The sequence below is a fragment of the Echinops telfairi genome, unplaced genomic scaffold (genome assembly GCF_000313985.2).
Source record: "Echinops telfairi isolate 266 unplaced genomic scaffold, ASM31398v2 ScPeMD7_8;HRSCAF=38, whole genome shotgun sequence".
NCBI lineage: Eukaryota > Metazoa > Chordata > Mammalia > Afrosoricida > Tenrecidae > Echinops > Echinops telfairi.
This window is the reverse complement of record NW_022103905.1, coordinates 12,210,065-12,225,016: the sequence shown is the minus strand read 5'-3', so window position 1 is coordinate 12,225,016 and position 14,952 is coordinate 12,210,065. Positions and strand designations below refer to the sequence as shown.

The 14,952-nt window shown below is 38.9% G+C and overlaps 1 protein-coding gene across 1 annotated transcript in view; it reads left to right on the top strand.

The window, feature by feature from the left end:
• WDR72 (WD repeat domain 72) overlaps window positions 1-14,952 on the top strand; it is a 259,271-nt gene that overhangs the window by 21,137 nt on the left and 223,182 nt on the right. Inside the window, 2 exon segments of the mRNA XM_004709519.2 lie at window positions 7,330-7,494; window positions 10,698-10,804. Of these exon segments, the coding sequence (XP_004709576.1) occupies window positions 7,342-7,494; window positions 10,698-10,804 (260 nt within the window). The 5' untranslated portion in view covers window positions 7,330-7,341.

Genomic DNA, 14,952 nt, shown 5'->3' with positions numbered 1-14,952 from the left:
AGAGAGAGAGAGAGAGAGAGAGAGAGAGAGAGAGAGAGAGTCTCCCACCTCCAAGGAAGAAATCCAGGAATTCACAGAAATATCAGGAGAATGCCATGCCCACACAGAGGCCTCATTGGGTATGATCTGATTGACAGACTAGACTCTACCCCATTTACTCTTAATCCTATCAAGTCTGAAATTAACACCAGATTATGCTACTACCACAGTCCATTTCATGGAACTGGTTCCCTATTGATAACATGCCCCAAGTATGTGAGTTTACATAGCCATTCTGACTTCTAAGGAATATTCTTGGATATGTTCTTTGAAACACCATATTTAACTGCATTTAGTGTTCTTATTCTTCCTTAATCATTGTCCAGCTACCATATGCATATAAGGTGATCAAAAATACCACAGTTAGGGCCATGTGTACCTTAGTCCTCAAAGTGACATATTTTAAAGAAATCTTTTGCGTCAGATTTTCCCTATACAATAAGCTAATTAATTTCTTCAACTGCTGCTTCTATTGATGTTGATTATGGATCCAAATATAATGAAATCTTCAATAAGTTTGATTTTTTTTCTGTTCAATATGATGTTGCCAATTTTTGTAAGTGTGGGAATTTTTGTTTTCTGTACATTGAGTTGTAATTCATTGTGTTAGTCTGAGTTGACTAGAGAAACAAATTCATAGACACTCATATGTGTATAAGAAAGAGCTTTATATACAAGAGCAGTTGAAGATTGAGAAAACATCCCAGCTCAGTCCAGATCAAGTCCATAAGTCTGATATCAGTCCATATGTCTGATACCAATGTATAAATTCCTCTTCAGACTCATGAAATGCATGCAATGATGCCGAATGCAGGAAGATCACATACCAGTCTGTGGAAGGTTTTGTGGATCCAGTGGCAGCATAAGCATCTCAGTGCTGGCAGGGGTCTCTACGTGTCTCCTCGGGCTTCAGAGCTCTGGTTCTATCAGCCTCTCTCCATATATATTCTCCACAGGGATGTCTTAAAGGGAGTGAGCAGACAGAGTGTGTCTCTTGCCTCCAAGGAGGAATACAGGAGTTCCCAGGATCCTCAGGAGAAGGCCAAGTTCACACAGAGGCCACATTGGCTATGACCTAATTGATAGGCTAGACTACACCCCTTCACTCTTAATCCTCTCAAATTGACAAATGATTACATAACTACTACATTCATACTGAAGGTCTTTGGTCTTCATTAGTAAGTACTTTAAGTCCTGTTTACTTTCAGAAAACCAATATATACCACTTATGTACTTCAAGTTGTTAATGAGCCTTCCCTTAATCCTGATGTTACAATTTCTTTCTTATAGTCTAGCTTCTCAGATTTTTTGCTAAGCATTCATATTGAATAAGTATGGACAAAGTATGCAGCACTGACCTACACCTTTCCTGACTGTATTTATTTACTTTATTAATCATGTTATTGGGAACTCTTACAGATATCATAACATCCCAAGGTTCAATCGCATCAGCAGTATTGTGCAATTTATCCCACAATCACACAATCAGTTTCAAAACATTTTCTTTCTATGTGAACTCCTTGATATCAGGTCCCCTTTATCCCCTCCCTCCCCTCCCCTAGCCCCCAGATATCCTTATTTTTTCCTATAATATTTCCCCCCCCCCATATCTTACACTGCATTTTGATTTATGTACAGGTTTCATCTGAGTGTAATTACCTCTCCTAAAATTTCTATTGTACATCTTCTAAAATTCCCTTTCTACCCACAATTTTATCCACAACTTAGGATGATCTATACAGGCAAATGCCTTTTCTTAGTCAATAAAACACAAGCAAACATCTTTCTGGTATCCCCTGATTTCTCACATCAGCAATGAGAACTCTTGTTCCACATTCTCTTCTGACTCCAGATTGAATTTCTTGCTGTACCCCGCTGATTTATTACTGCAACTGTTTTTGAAATATCTTGAGCAAAATTTTGCTTGTATGTGATATTGATGATATTGTTTAATAGACTTCTACATTATTTTGGATCACCTTCCTTTGTAATAGACCCAAATATGGATCTCTTTTAGTCAGTTGACCCTATAGCTGTCTTCCAAATTTCCTATCATAGACTAGTGAGCGATTCCAGCATTGCATCTGTTTGTTGAAACATCTCATTTGGTATTCCTTCAACTTTTGGAGCTTTATTATTTTTTTCAATTTCTTCACTGCAGCTTGGATTTCTTCCTTTAGTACCATTGACTCTTGATCATATGCTGATTTCTGAAATGGTTGAATGGTGATCAATCCTTTTTGTCATAGGGACCTTGGGAGTTCCTTTCAGCTTGGCTTGACTCCCTGCTTCATTCATGGCTTTGCCTCTGGTCTCAGCTTGGCTCCTTTGTTCTGTCCCATTGTTTCAGATCGTTCTGTCCCATTGTAGCTGATGTCTCTGGTCTTGGCTTCCACCGCTTCACACAGAGACCTCTAATGTGCTCTATCTCCCATGGTCCTGGGATTACTTCTTGTGTCCAACATGGCTCTTATGCAGTTGACCCCTGGCCTTATTCTTACTGATGAGGTTAAGCTTCTCCATAGACTCTTCCTAGAGATGACATTGATATGCTTCTAGTATATCCCATCCAGAGAGGTCCACAGATGCAGTTGCTGTTTCTGTTAGTGAGAAAAAAAAAAAAAAGAAATGAAAATGAACAAATCATTGATATTGCCAAATTATTTCATATGATATTGAGTACTTTTTATCATCAAGGTCATATTTTCAAACTACTGATCCTTCTTATTTGTTCAGAACTTTCACATTTCAATCATCAGGAATTACTAATGCATTTTGATTGTATGTTTGATCAATTTCATGTCACTGAAGTAGGTAAGATATCTCCAGTTAATTCATCTTTGGGGTATGAAGTTGGTGCAAAACTTTAAATGATAGTTGTATGAACTGGGTTTTCTTTTTTTAATTAAATTAATCATTTTATTGGGGACTCTTACAAATCTTATAACAATCCATCATTCAATAGTATTAAGCGTTTGTACATATGTTGCCATCATTTCCAAAACAATTTCTTTCTACTTGAGCTCTTGGTATCAGTTCTTTTTTCCCCACCCTCCTCTACCCTCCCACCCTCCCACTCTCGTGAATCCTTCATCAATTAGATATTATTATAATTAGATATTGTTTTGTGTCTTACACTGTCTGTTGTCTCCCTTCACCCACCTTTCTGTCATTCGTCTCTCCGGAGTGGGGGGTGCTATATATCCAACCTTGTGATGGGTTCTCCCTTTCTCCCCCACCCCTGCACCCACTGTCCCCATATCCTCATGATATTTCTACTCCTACTACTGTTCCTGAGGGTTTTATCTGTCCAGAATCCCATGTGTTGAGAACTCTTATTTGTACCAATGTGTGTACTCTGGTCTAGCTGGATTTTTAAGGTAGAACTAAGTCAGGTAGTGCGGGGGGAGGAAACATTCAGGAACTAGAGGAAAGATATGTGTTTCCTTGGTGCTATACAGCACCCTGGTTGAATAGTCCCTTCCTTGTAACACCTGTGTGTGGGGATGTCCAATTATCTACAGGTGGACTTTGGATCTATACTCCAACCCCCTTTGTGGTAGTTAAATAATCTGGTGTCAACTTGTGGAGGGGTGGAGTCTAGCCTGTCAATGAGCTTCCAGCTTGATGACCTCATTTGGAGGCTCAACAGAGATAAATAGCTCACTGGAGGCCAGATTCACTCACGCCCTGCAAGACATTCCTGTTGACAGGTCACATAGAACTATACTGATGGCAGCCAGAGCCTTGGAGCTGGAGGAGCCATATGGAGACACATGCCAGTGTTAAGATGCTTCCACTGCCACTGGATCCACAAGACTCTCACCCACTGGCCTGTGATCTTCCTGCACTCATCATCATTGTATGTGTTGCATGAGTCTGAAGAGGAATTTTCAGACTGATATTGGACGTGTGGGCTAATATTGGACTTTTGGACTTGATCTGGACTGGGCTGGGATGTTTTCTTAATGTACAATTGCTCTTATATAAAGCTATTTTCTAAACACATATGAATATCTATGAAATTGTTTCTCTGGTCTACCCAGACTAACACACCCCTCTTTCACAGCAATATCATTATTTGATTTGGATCTTTTGATACCTGATACCTACTCCCATCTACACCTCATGATCACATAGGCTGGTGTGTTTCTTCCATGTGGGCTTATTTGCATCTCTGTTAGTTGGCCGCTTGTTAAACTTCAAGCCTTTAAGACCCCAGATGCTACACCTTTTGATAGCCGGGCACCATCTGCTTTCTTCACATTTGCTTATGCACCCATTTTTGTCTTCATCAAGTGGTGTTGGGAAGGTGATTATCAAAGAGTGCCAGGTTATTAGAACAAAGTGTTCTTGTGTTAAGGGAGGCCTTGTATAGAGGCCCAAAGTCCATGTGCTATCTTAACACTTAACATATAAGCATATATACATTGGCCTTTATCCCTTTCATTATAAATTAATGTATTTACATGTATACATACCTATAGCTGTACCTCTATAAATAGGTTTGCCTCTTGCTTCTCTCCTCTGTTTCCTTTCACCTTCTTCCTATCCCACTATCATGCTCACCCTCCATGGCTCTCAGTAGTTCCTCTCAGATACATTGGGCTTGATCAAACTCCACCAGGCATTCTGCACCCTCTTCACCATCAATTTTAGATCTCTTGTTGTTCCCTTATCCCTGAGTGTTGACTCCACACTCCCCCTCCCTGTCCCTCCACTCCCCATATAACCCCAGATCCACTGGTCCCGTTGTTTTCTCCTCAGGATTATTCTTCCTGGCTATCTTATATAGATAGACAGGGTGAAAGAAAAAGAAAAACATACAAACAAAACAAAAAATCCCCTGATAGTTCCAGGTCTGTCTGCTGACCGTTATGCATGTTTTCAGATCAAGTGTGATGAGGTGTCAAGCCCTGTCGTCAAAGTCAGAAGTCTATTTTCAGGATTCCTCAGGGACTTAGTTACTTTGCTCCCCTTGCGGCCCTGTTACACTCCACTGTGTATGGGGCAGATCGGGCACACTTTCCACATAGTGTCTTCAGGGCTTTCCCAGTAGTGCTATAAGTCAATGAGAGAACATTGAGTCTTGTGGTGGGGCTGGGCCTATGGTCCTCTGTGTGCATTGGCTACTCTGAGCAAGGATGTCATCCCTGGGGCTTGGTGGGGCATGATGAGGTTCTCTCTCTCTCTCTCTCCTCTTTAGCTCCAACTGGGCTTTCTTAAATCATAGAGATTCTATTCTGTTTTTGAGATAATCATATTCAAAATATATCTTGAAATTTTCTTTTTGACATTTACTCTGATGCCATTCCTTTTCAATGTGTTATTTCCAGCATAGCACACCACGTGAGAATCTGATTCAAAGTGGCCAACCACAGTCTATTTCAGTTCACTACTGGTCAAGTTATCCATTTTTTCATTTTGTATTTCATTTTGACAGCTTCCTATTTCCCTAGGTACATTTTACATTCTGATTATATGGATGTTTACAGATGTTCATTTTTGTTTTGAGTTGTGCTGCATCAGTTAGACGTGCTGAAAGCTCTGCTCCGCCCAAGCCTATTGAGGTAGACTTGCCTTTGAGAAGGCAGCTCTTCCCCAGTTGTATTTTGAATACCTCCCAATCTGAGGGGGCTCATCTTCCTGTAAATACTCGTGGAAAAGGTCATTATCTTTTCATTCCCTTTTCCACAAACTTTCTGAAACTGTGTGTGTTAAGTGTATGTTTTCTTTTTGGTTGCTTTTTTCACTCAACATGATAATTTTGAGAGTAATTCATGTTCTTGTATGAACCAGTAGTTCATTTTTAAATGAGTGAACATTCTATTGTGTGTCAATACTACAGTTTTTTTTTATCCAGTCACTTATTGATAATCATTTTGGGATTTTCCATTTTTGGGCTATTTCAAATAAAGCTGCACATGTTGTAATATTTGCATAAGTATGTTGTCTCTTTTTTCTTGGGTAAAAATCAAGAAGTGTTTTGAGTGGGTCACTTTTATGTTTAACTTTTTAAGAAGTTGCGGAACTATTTCCATTATACGTTGCTATAAGTAATGTATGAGTTCCAGTTATTCCACATTCCTGCTAACGTTTGTGATAATAAGTCTAATTTTTTTAAGTGGTAGTAGATGTGTTCTCTCAGGAGTATCATTGAGCTGGAAACATTTTTTTTTAGGGTTTTCTTCACTTGGGAATTCTGGCATTATGTATAATGATATTTTTACTTCAAATCTAATTGTATTTTTCAGGCTTGGCATATTGTTCTTTTGTTTTTCTGAGTCCTGGGTGGAAATAACTTCTGGATCTCTCTGCAGCTGTGTTGGAGTATTCTAGTTCCTTTTGCATTGACCAAGGTCACCTCTAGAGAGCTTTGTTTCCTGCCATAGACTGAATCAGAACCAGTCTACTATTCTAAGTGGCTTCCAGTTTCCTCTTAGGCCTTCATTTGGGAGATTTCCTAAATTTATTTGCAAGCTTGGTCATGAAACAACGACATGTACATGGACAAAGGGGCTTCACAAATCTTATGGAAAAATGGAATTAACACATGACATTTTCCCACAAACTTTTTGAAGCCCTGTTATGCGCGGATATTGTGTACTCTATATGTATGTATTGTGTGCATTTGTATACAAAGAGATCATAAAATATGTTACATTTTTCTCTTTTTTCCCACAGTGATTGCCTCATGTAGAATCTCATTAGTTGTGTTTGAGGGTCTCGGTTGCTCTACACTTTCCAGCATTTGTTGTTTTCTATTAGTGTTGTTGTTTTCTTTAACTTTGCTATTAATAGTTGGGTAAAATGATAGCTCATCTTCATGTTGATTATTTGCATCTCTATAAGGAGTTATTCAAAAGGAAAATGAATTATGTTTTTAAAAGTAAATTTCAGGCATTAGTCACCTAGATGAGTTGGTGTTTTTTATAGGATAGTTTGCAAAATTATTTTCAAGTTGTGGTGAAGATAGCTGTAATTTTCTTGAGAGACGTCAGACTATGCTGAGGTCAGGGCAACAGCAGGATCTGGGTGTAGAGTAGGTGGATGATTCTGATTCTTCTTTTCATCAGTTTTAATTATCAATACTTTGAAGTAACGTCTGATTTCCTTGATGGAAATCCACTGATTACTAACTCCTCTAATTGATGAGGAAAGCCACCTTCTTCATAGCTTTAGGAACGTAGTCATTAAAGTTCGCCTCTCCTTAAATTGATTTTGTGATATGATTAATTTCCCAAATTCAAGAATTGTGACCATTTGCATTTCTCTTTTCTGCGTGTCCAGCATTCTTTCAACATGAGATCTTCCCTGCAAGCGGTGGCACTCTGGGGAGTAAAGGCACCCCCTCACAGCATTACTGCCATCATGATTACTGATGACCAACAAACAATTGTCACGGGAAGTCAAGAGGGTCAACTCTGTCTCTGGAATCTCTCACCGGAACTAAATGTTAGTGTAAACTTTTTGTATTGAGATAGTCAACACTCAGAAAATAAGCAGAGTTGCTTATACCAACCCACACAGTGGAAACTTTACACGATGGTTAAAAAGATGCTTCCTAAAGTAATAAACTTATTTTAATTCCACACCTAGGGGAAAATATTGTATGCTGTGTGAAAGTCACACTTAAAAATTATATTATGAATATTGCTCATCTTAGCTACCAATTAAATGCCATCACCTTTTAAGTTATGCTGAGTTTTCCCATTTTATATCCTGAATTAAATGTTTAAGTAACTGAACTACAGACATGGAAGTATAATTCTGAAAATTATGGCTCATTAATCTAAACAAAGGGTGCCCTTGAAAACCACGATTAGCTAAATGAGTAATATCTTAATTATCTGGGTGCTTCTGTCTGTTTGGCCTTCTTGCTATTCTTTTAGTCTGTGCTTGCCTGTGATTTTACAGAGCACATCAAAAAGCTCTAAATCCAATTTACTCTTGTCGTTTCTTTATTTCAGAACCTGACCTCACCTAGGATTTGGCCCATTGATTAGCAATTAATTGTCCCTGTCCCAAGTCATAAACATTTAACATATCAGAATAGATATTTGCTTAACACTAGTGGGCTCTAGACCCAATTTGAACACTTAAACTAATGATGTACTTAAAGTATACTGCCCTCGTTAAGAAGCCTTTTAAAGATCAAAGACTATTTTTAGCCTTTAAAGTTTGTCACTTTAAAACCTAAATTAACAATTAATTGTAATTCTATTTTATTGTGTAATTAATTAACATCTCCCATCACCGAGCAGTTCTTCTGCAGGACTGCCAAGAACTAGCTAGCTCAGTAGCTCAGCTGAACGTTGACGAACATTCCTGAAGGAAGGAACTGGTATCATTGCCACAGTTGCACTTTGAGAATGGTGACCCTCCCATATATTTTATATTACCATTTAAACTCAGACTCTTAAATGGCTTAAAATACTTAGCTACTATTTATAATAGAGAAGCAGAGAGTTTTCTGGGGGGCTCCATTGTTTTTTTATAATATATGGGTTGCTAGAAGCTTAAGAAATTTGGAATCCTCTCCTCTATCCTTTTGTATAAATCCATATTTTTTCAGCATTATTCCAAAGTCATTTATTGAATGCATATAATAAGTTAGACAGTATGTTAGGCACCTAAGTTCATCCTTTAGTAAGACCTGGTGCTGGCTGCTTAGGAGCGGCAGTGTAGTAGGAGATGCAGGAAGGGTGGATAATGTGCAGTAATGGCAGTTTTGGTTTTCATATTTGTAGGTTAGGAACTTCTACAGTATTAAATCCAGAAAAAATGTAAGTGGGGACCTCATGACGGACCATGGGAGAGATGCTAAGAAAACATACTGGTTGGAAGTTAGCCACTTGAAGAGATGTAGGAGAGAGGAGAAACACTGCAGGGTACCTTCAGACTTGGGTCTTCAGTATTAAGTAGTATAGGTGAGATGATGGTATCATGTATTTGCCTAGGTAGTCGAAGGGATACGTTGATTCCGAGTCCTTGAGACCCTGTAAGACCTTTCCATTGGGTTTCCAAGACGAATCTTTATGAGTGAAATGGACACATCTTTCTCCTCAGAAGTGCCTGCTGGTTTCAAACCACCGACCTTTCAGCTAAAAGATGAGTGCTTTAACCACTGCACTACCAGGGCTTTCTAGGAATAAGCCCACTGCCATCCAGTCCATTCTGACTCAGAGTCTCTATAGGACAGAGTAGAACTGTTCCATGTGGTTTGTGAGACTGTAGGTCTCTATGGGAATAGAGAGCCTCATCTTTCTCCTGAGGAGAGGATAGTAGGTTTGAACCTCTGACCCTGTGGTTAGCAGCCCAATGGCTGGCCTACAGCACCACCAGGTGCCACTTTTCTTAGGGATGGGGAGCGAAAAAAAGGTGACAACTTCTGGACATATTGGCATGTCCATGTATTTAGTGCTGACTGAGTATACCTATCAGTCTTTGGCTGTCCATGGATTGATCTGGTTCATGGTCGATCAGATCATGGTTGATCTGGTTCAGGGAGCTAGAGAATGAGTCTTCCTGTCCAGGGCTGCCCATCACAGGCTTAGACTACCTGACCTGCTTCCAAGTTCAGATGCACAGCCTCTTCAATTCTCCTGATAAGAACTTTTTCATTTGGGAGTACTGTTAGTTCTAATTTTGATAGCTGCTGCTTATCATACACCTTAAGCGTTGAGAAAGGTCAAGCGAATGTCCTTTTAGAAACGCTCCTTTAGTAGTGCAATATTCTATTGTTTTTAAAACATCTAATCAAACAATGGCAAAATGAGGACTGGCAACATAGTGTAGAAAATAAATTTTTATTATCCACAAAGCTTTTTCTAGTGCTTAAATTTGAATTTAGTCCAGCAAAGATAACCTCTTCTCCATTTGAGGGTAATTTACTCTGTTTTGTGTTTGTTTTCTGGATATATATATATATATATATATATATATATATATATATATATATTCCCCCTTAGAATTTTTTTTAACCTTAGCTATTCATTATTTATTTATTTTTCCACAATTAAGGGGATTTATTAGAGAAGTTAATAGGTTACCACAAGTCAGGAACAGCAAAAAGTAAGGATATAGTCATTGGTCTCCTTAGCTGGCACCCAAATCTCTCTCTGATGCTCAGGCTATCATATATTTTTAAAAATTCACATATAAGAGGAAGACACAAATAATTTAAATCATAGGTTAATTAATTTTTTTCTTTAAGGTTAAGAATTATTATTGCTATCTCTAGAGCCAAACAAGGCATTATAGTGGTTACCAAAAATGTAATAGTTTCTCATCTTATTTTGTAAACCTATGCTTGAATTCTGAAATTTGGTCATTAGTATGCTACTATCAAATGGGTGATATTTTGTGCAGGGTAAGCATCAACATTGACTTATTTGTATTCAAAACAGACATGTGGTAAAACATGTCTGGAAATCATCTAGATATTATGTTTGATATAAAACAAAAAAAGACACAAAAATGTGTACAACCCCATTTTTTTTACCTAGAGGTGTATTTTTTCCATGGAATTTGATATGGCATCTATCATTATAAAATGTTTCTTATTTATAATTAGGAAAACTATATAATATGATGTGTATATTCTTCCATTAAAAGGAATTTCCATATGTTTAATAGCTTACTGTCACCATTTTTAGATTTCAGCAAAGGCACTTCTTTTTGGTCATTCGGCTTCAATAACATGTTTGGCGAGAGCAAGGGACTTCTCCAAACAGCCTTATGTTGTCAGCGCTGCTGAAAATGGGTAAGTAAGATATGTGGAGCCTGTCCCCACCACGTCTCTGTTTTTGTTTACTTCTTTATTTGATCTACAATTTTGTACAGACTTTCAGGACTGCAGGAAACCTTTGTTCATGTTATGTATAAGAGCATTTAGATCTCGTTTGTATAACTTGAATGAGGGTCCCAAGGAAAGCCATCAATATTGTGACATTCTTTCTAGAGCTCAGGATACGGGAGGGTCACAGCGACAGGGCAGCTTATGTATCAGGCAGTGTGTCCTAAGGCTACTGGCAAATGCCTCTCTCTTAATTGTTTAAGAATTGGAAATGGAAACATCTGGTTTCTAGTATTTTCTTCATACACAGACTGTCCCCAGTTTATGGGATGGGGTTATGTTCCAATGATTCCGTGGTAAGTTGGTTCTGATGTAAATTGAATACCTCAGTTTTTTATTTCAGTTTATACTATCAGTGTCTTTTATTGTCAGTGTCTATATAGAAACTGTGTTTTCGTGGGTCGGAAACATTGCATGTAAGCAGGAATATATATTTTAATACACGTACACATATAAAACACCAATCAAAACAATATCACAACAAGAGCAAGTGATGGTAAGTTCAGTTTACGGTAACATGACTTGCTCATTAATTAGGGACTACCTGTAAGTAGTAGCTGACTTTGAATCCTTAAGAAAATTCATCTAAGCAGTTTTACTTTTACAAAACAATTCCGTAGTCCCACTCGTCTTGCTGCGCCTGTGTCTGATGCTATTATAAAACTCAAAGAGAAAGACTTGGTGGTAAGTGGCATGGCAGGAGAGAAAAGGAAAAGGGACAGTGATTTGGATGCTGTTTCATGGCACGAAGGTTTGTTCCACCTAAATAGGACTTAATTGTAGGCCCCACTAATGGGAGAGCTTATAGGAACTTAGACTCTTTTGATGAGTTATAGGCCAGATTATACTGAGGAATGTGGAATCAATTCAGCATGCATTCATGTAGGAGTGTGGTTGGGTTGCTTGTTGAAAGAAGAGAATCCCTCCTTTATTTATTTTACTCCAAGGATAAATAATATGACTGAGTTATGAGAAACAAAATAATCATGAGGTATCAAGTGTCTGGTTTGCAGAAAGAGACTAGTTCCACAAACTGTCAAGTGGAATAGATATCAGGTGTAGTTCTTCTCATGCTTTATAGTAAAGCAAGAAGTATTATACTCAGAGAGATTGAATTTGGGTGATTCTAAAATGATATGTCACAGTACATTCGTTTTCCATATTTTCCAGTAGCTTTCATGCACCGAGTCTGCCGCCACAAAGCCTGCTAAACATACTTACATGTTTATGCCCAAGATATGAGGATTTGGGAAATGTCTTAGTTACCTAATGCTGCTATAATAGAAATACCACAAGTGGAGAGTTTAATGGACATACACTTGTTTGCTCATAGTCTAGGAGGAGAAGCGTGAGTTCAATGTCCCAGTTCTAGAAGGTGTCCTCTGTCAGGTTGGGAGTCTGTGATCGTCATGGAAACATATCACTAGGCCTGTGTTAGTCTGGGTACTTTGGAGAAACAAATCCACAGCGACTCATGTATAAGAGAGAGTTTTATGTAAAGAAAAGGTGCATCACGAAAATATCCCAACCCAATGCTGCCCAAGCCCACAAGTCCAACATTAACCCATTAACCCAACACCAGTCCACAAAGTCCTCCACCTCACAAAACAGAGGAAATGATGTCGACTGCAGGAGGAAAGCTGAGTCAGTGAACGAACAAGCATCTCAGCACTAGCAGGGGTCTCCACACGGCTGCTCCAGCACCCAGGGCTGCATCGGGATAGGTCCATGTAGCTTCTCCTTGGGGATGTCTTGTAGGAAGTCAATCTTGCAAGCCGAAGCAGGGAACTGCTAAGGCAGCTGCACCCGGTGCAACCATCACAAAACAAGAGACCCGAGAACTAGAAAGGCGAGGCTTCACCACCCATTTATCCCTCCGCCTTTCAACTAGCCCCACATGTGATTATTGGCCAGGTTGGCACAATTAACTAACTCAAGGCCTTTTCGCCCGGGGAGCTGCTTGTGGGTTGAGACCATCAAACTTTGCATCAACAGTTAAGTCCTTAAACACTGCTCCATCAGGCCACCCTAGTCGTAGACACTGTGGTTAGAATTGATGACATATTTTGGGGTGAGGAGGGGTCACAATGCAATCCATAATGATGATTTATTTTCATGGGGTTACTCAAAGACCTCAGAAAAACTTAATAGCCAAGTGATAAAAATACAAACTGAACTGACTGCTATGGAGTTGATTCTGAATCAGAGCGACCCTCTAAGACAAGGCACAACTGTCCTTGTGGGTTTCTGAGACTGTAATTCTTTATGGAAGTAGAACGCCTCGTATTTTTCTGGAGCAGCGGCTGGTGGTTTTGAACTGCTGACCTTGTGGCTAGCAGCCCACCACCTGAACACTACACCACTAGTGCTCCTTAGTTAACTGAGAAATACATCTGAAAAGTAGCTGGCTCCCAGCTATAAGTTTTGACCCAGTAGCCTAGCTCCAGAAAAAGATGATCATTCTTTGTCATACATATTAACGCACATGTAAATATGATCGTAAAAAGGCTTATAAGTCTGATTTGTTCTGAACAAAACAACAGCACATTGTTAGAAAATATAAATAAACACAGACCATAAAATGTAATAGCATATGTAAACACATACCATCACTCTTGGTCCATAGTAGCATATAATAGGGCAGTGATCAGATTCCATATTTTGTAGTTTTCTTGAAGTGGATAAAGACATTGGTGAAATTTATACTTTAAGTTAGATATACATGTTGACATTTCTAGAATAACTGAATTAATAGGATTATAATATGAAGGTAAGAAAAAAAAAGTATTGCTACAGAATCTTAGAAACCTTCATTAACCAAAAATATAAAAACGGGAAGCCATTGCTTTTTAATATCTCCACTCTCAAGATCCGTACATTTCTGAAGATGTTATTGCCATCTCTCTAAACCTTTCCTGAAGAATTCTCTGCTGCTCAGGTTAGGCCAGCCGTGCTAACACATAGCTGTCACTCTTTGAGAGACTCAAAGTGTCCTATCTTTTCAATCTTCGTTGAGTTTGGGGAAGAAGAAGAATTCTGAGAGGGCAAGAACAGGGCTGTAGGCAGATGGGGTAAAGTTTCTCAACAAAATTATTTTAGGACAGTCCTTGTTCCCCTCAAAGAACAAACGGGCACATTGTCACATGGGGGGCGGGAAACCTCTCAATGAATATTTCTTGGCCTTTAATCTTACCAATTCAGTTTTAGGTAAAAAAAAAAATCTTCCAAATAGGCCCTCATGATTGTCCTACGTCCAGCAAGGAAATCTATCCAAGCAACCTCTTTAGAATCCCTCCCCAAACAGTCACCATAACCTTCTGAACTAATTTCTTGGCCTTGAAAGCGTCTAGGAGGTTCTCAACCCAGGAAGCCCAGGTCCAAAAAAACTCATGGGGTTCCTGGTTTTTCTTTCTTAGTGGTAGTAGGGCCCTCCTTCTCCGCTCCCTTCTCTCTCCTTTTATCTATTTGAGATAAAAGGTGTGTAGGCCACACCCCAGGCAAACTCCTTTGTTATGGACCAGGGCTGTGACCTGAGTGAGGATGTGGCATCTTGGCTTCATCTTCCCATAATTTATTGGCTGATGAATCAGATCTTGGGGGATGATCATATCATTATATAACTCTGGAATTGCATAATTGCACAATCTATGAAACTCTGCACAGTCTATGAAATTGTGCACAGTCTGTGTGCACAATCTATGAAATTGCACACTTTATGAAACTTTGAAATCAGTATTTGAAAGGGCTAAAGAATATATGAGAGCTGAAAAGTATTTAAAAATTACAAGAAACATTTATTAGACAAAACTATCAAAATATGAAGCTATTCTTTCTAGACATATCCATCGAAGTGTGTATGCTTCTGAAAGCAGTGTTTCCATCTCTTCAATCCTTACTCTGACTGACATTACTTCAAAATGTGGTTTTGGCATCCAGGAGGAGCTCCAATTGTGATCCTGTTTAATTCTTTGAGTTTGAGGAACAACAAAAGAAGTCCAGGGAGGCTAGCTAAGGAGTGTAGGCTGGTCAGAGTAATTTTTCTTAACGGAATGCTC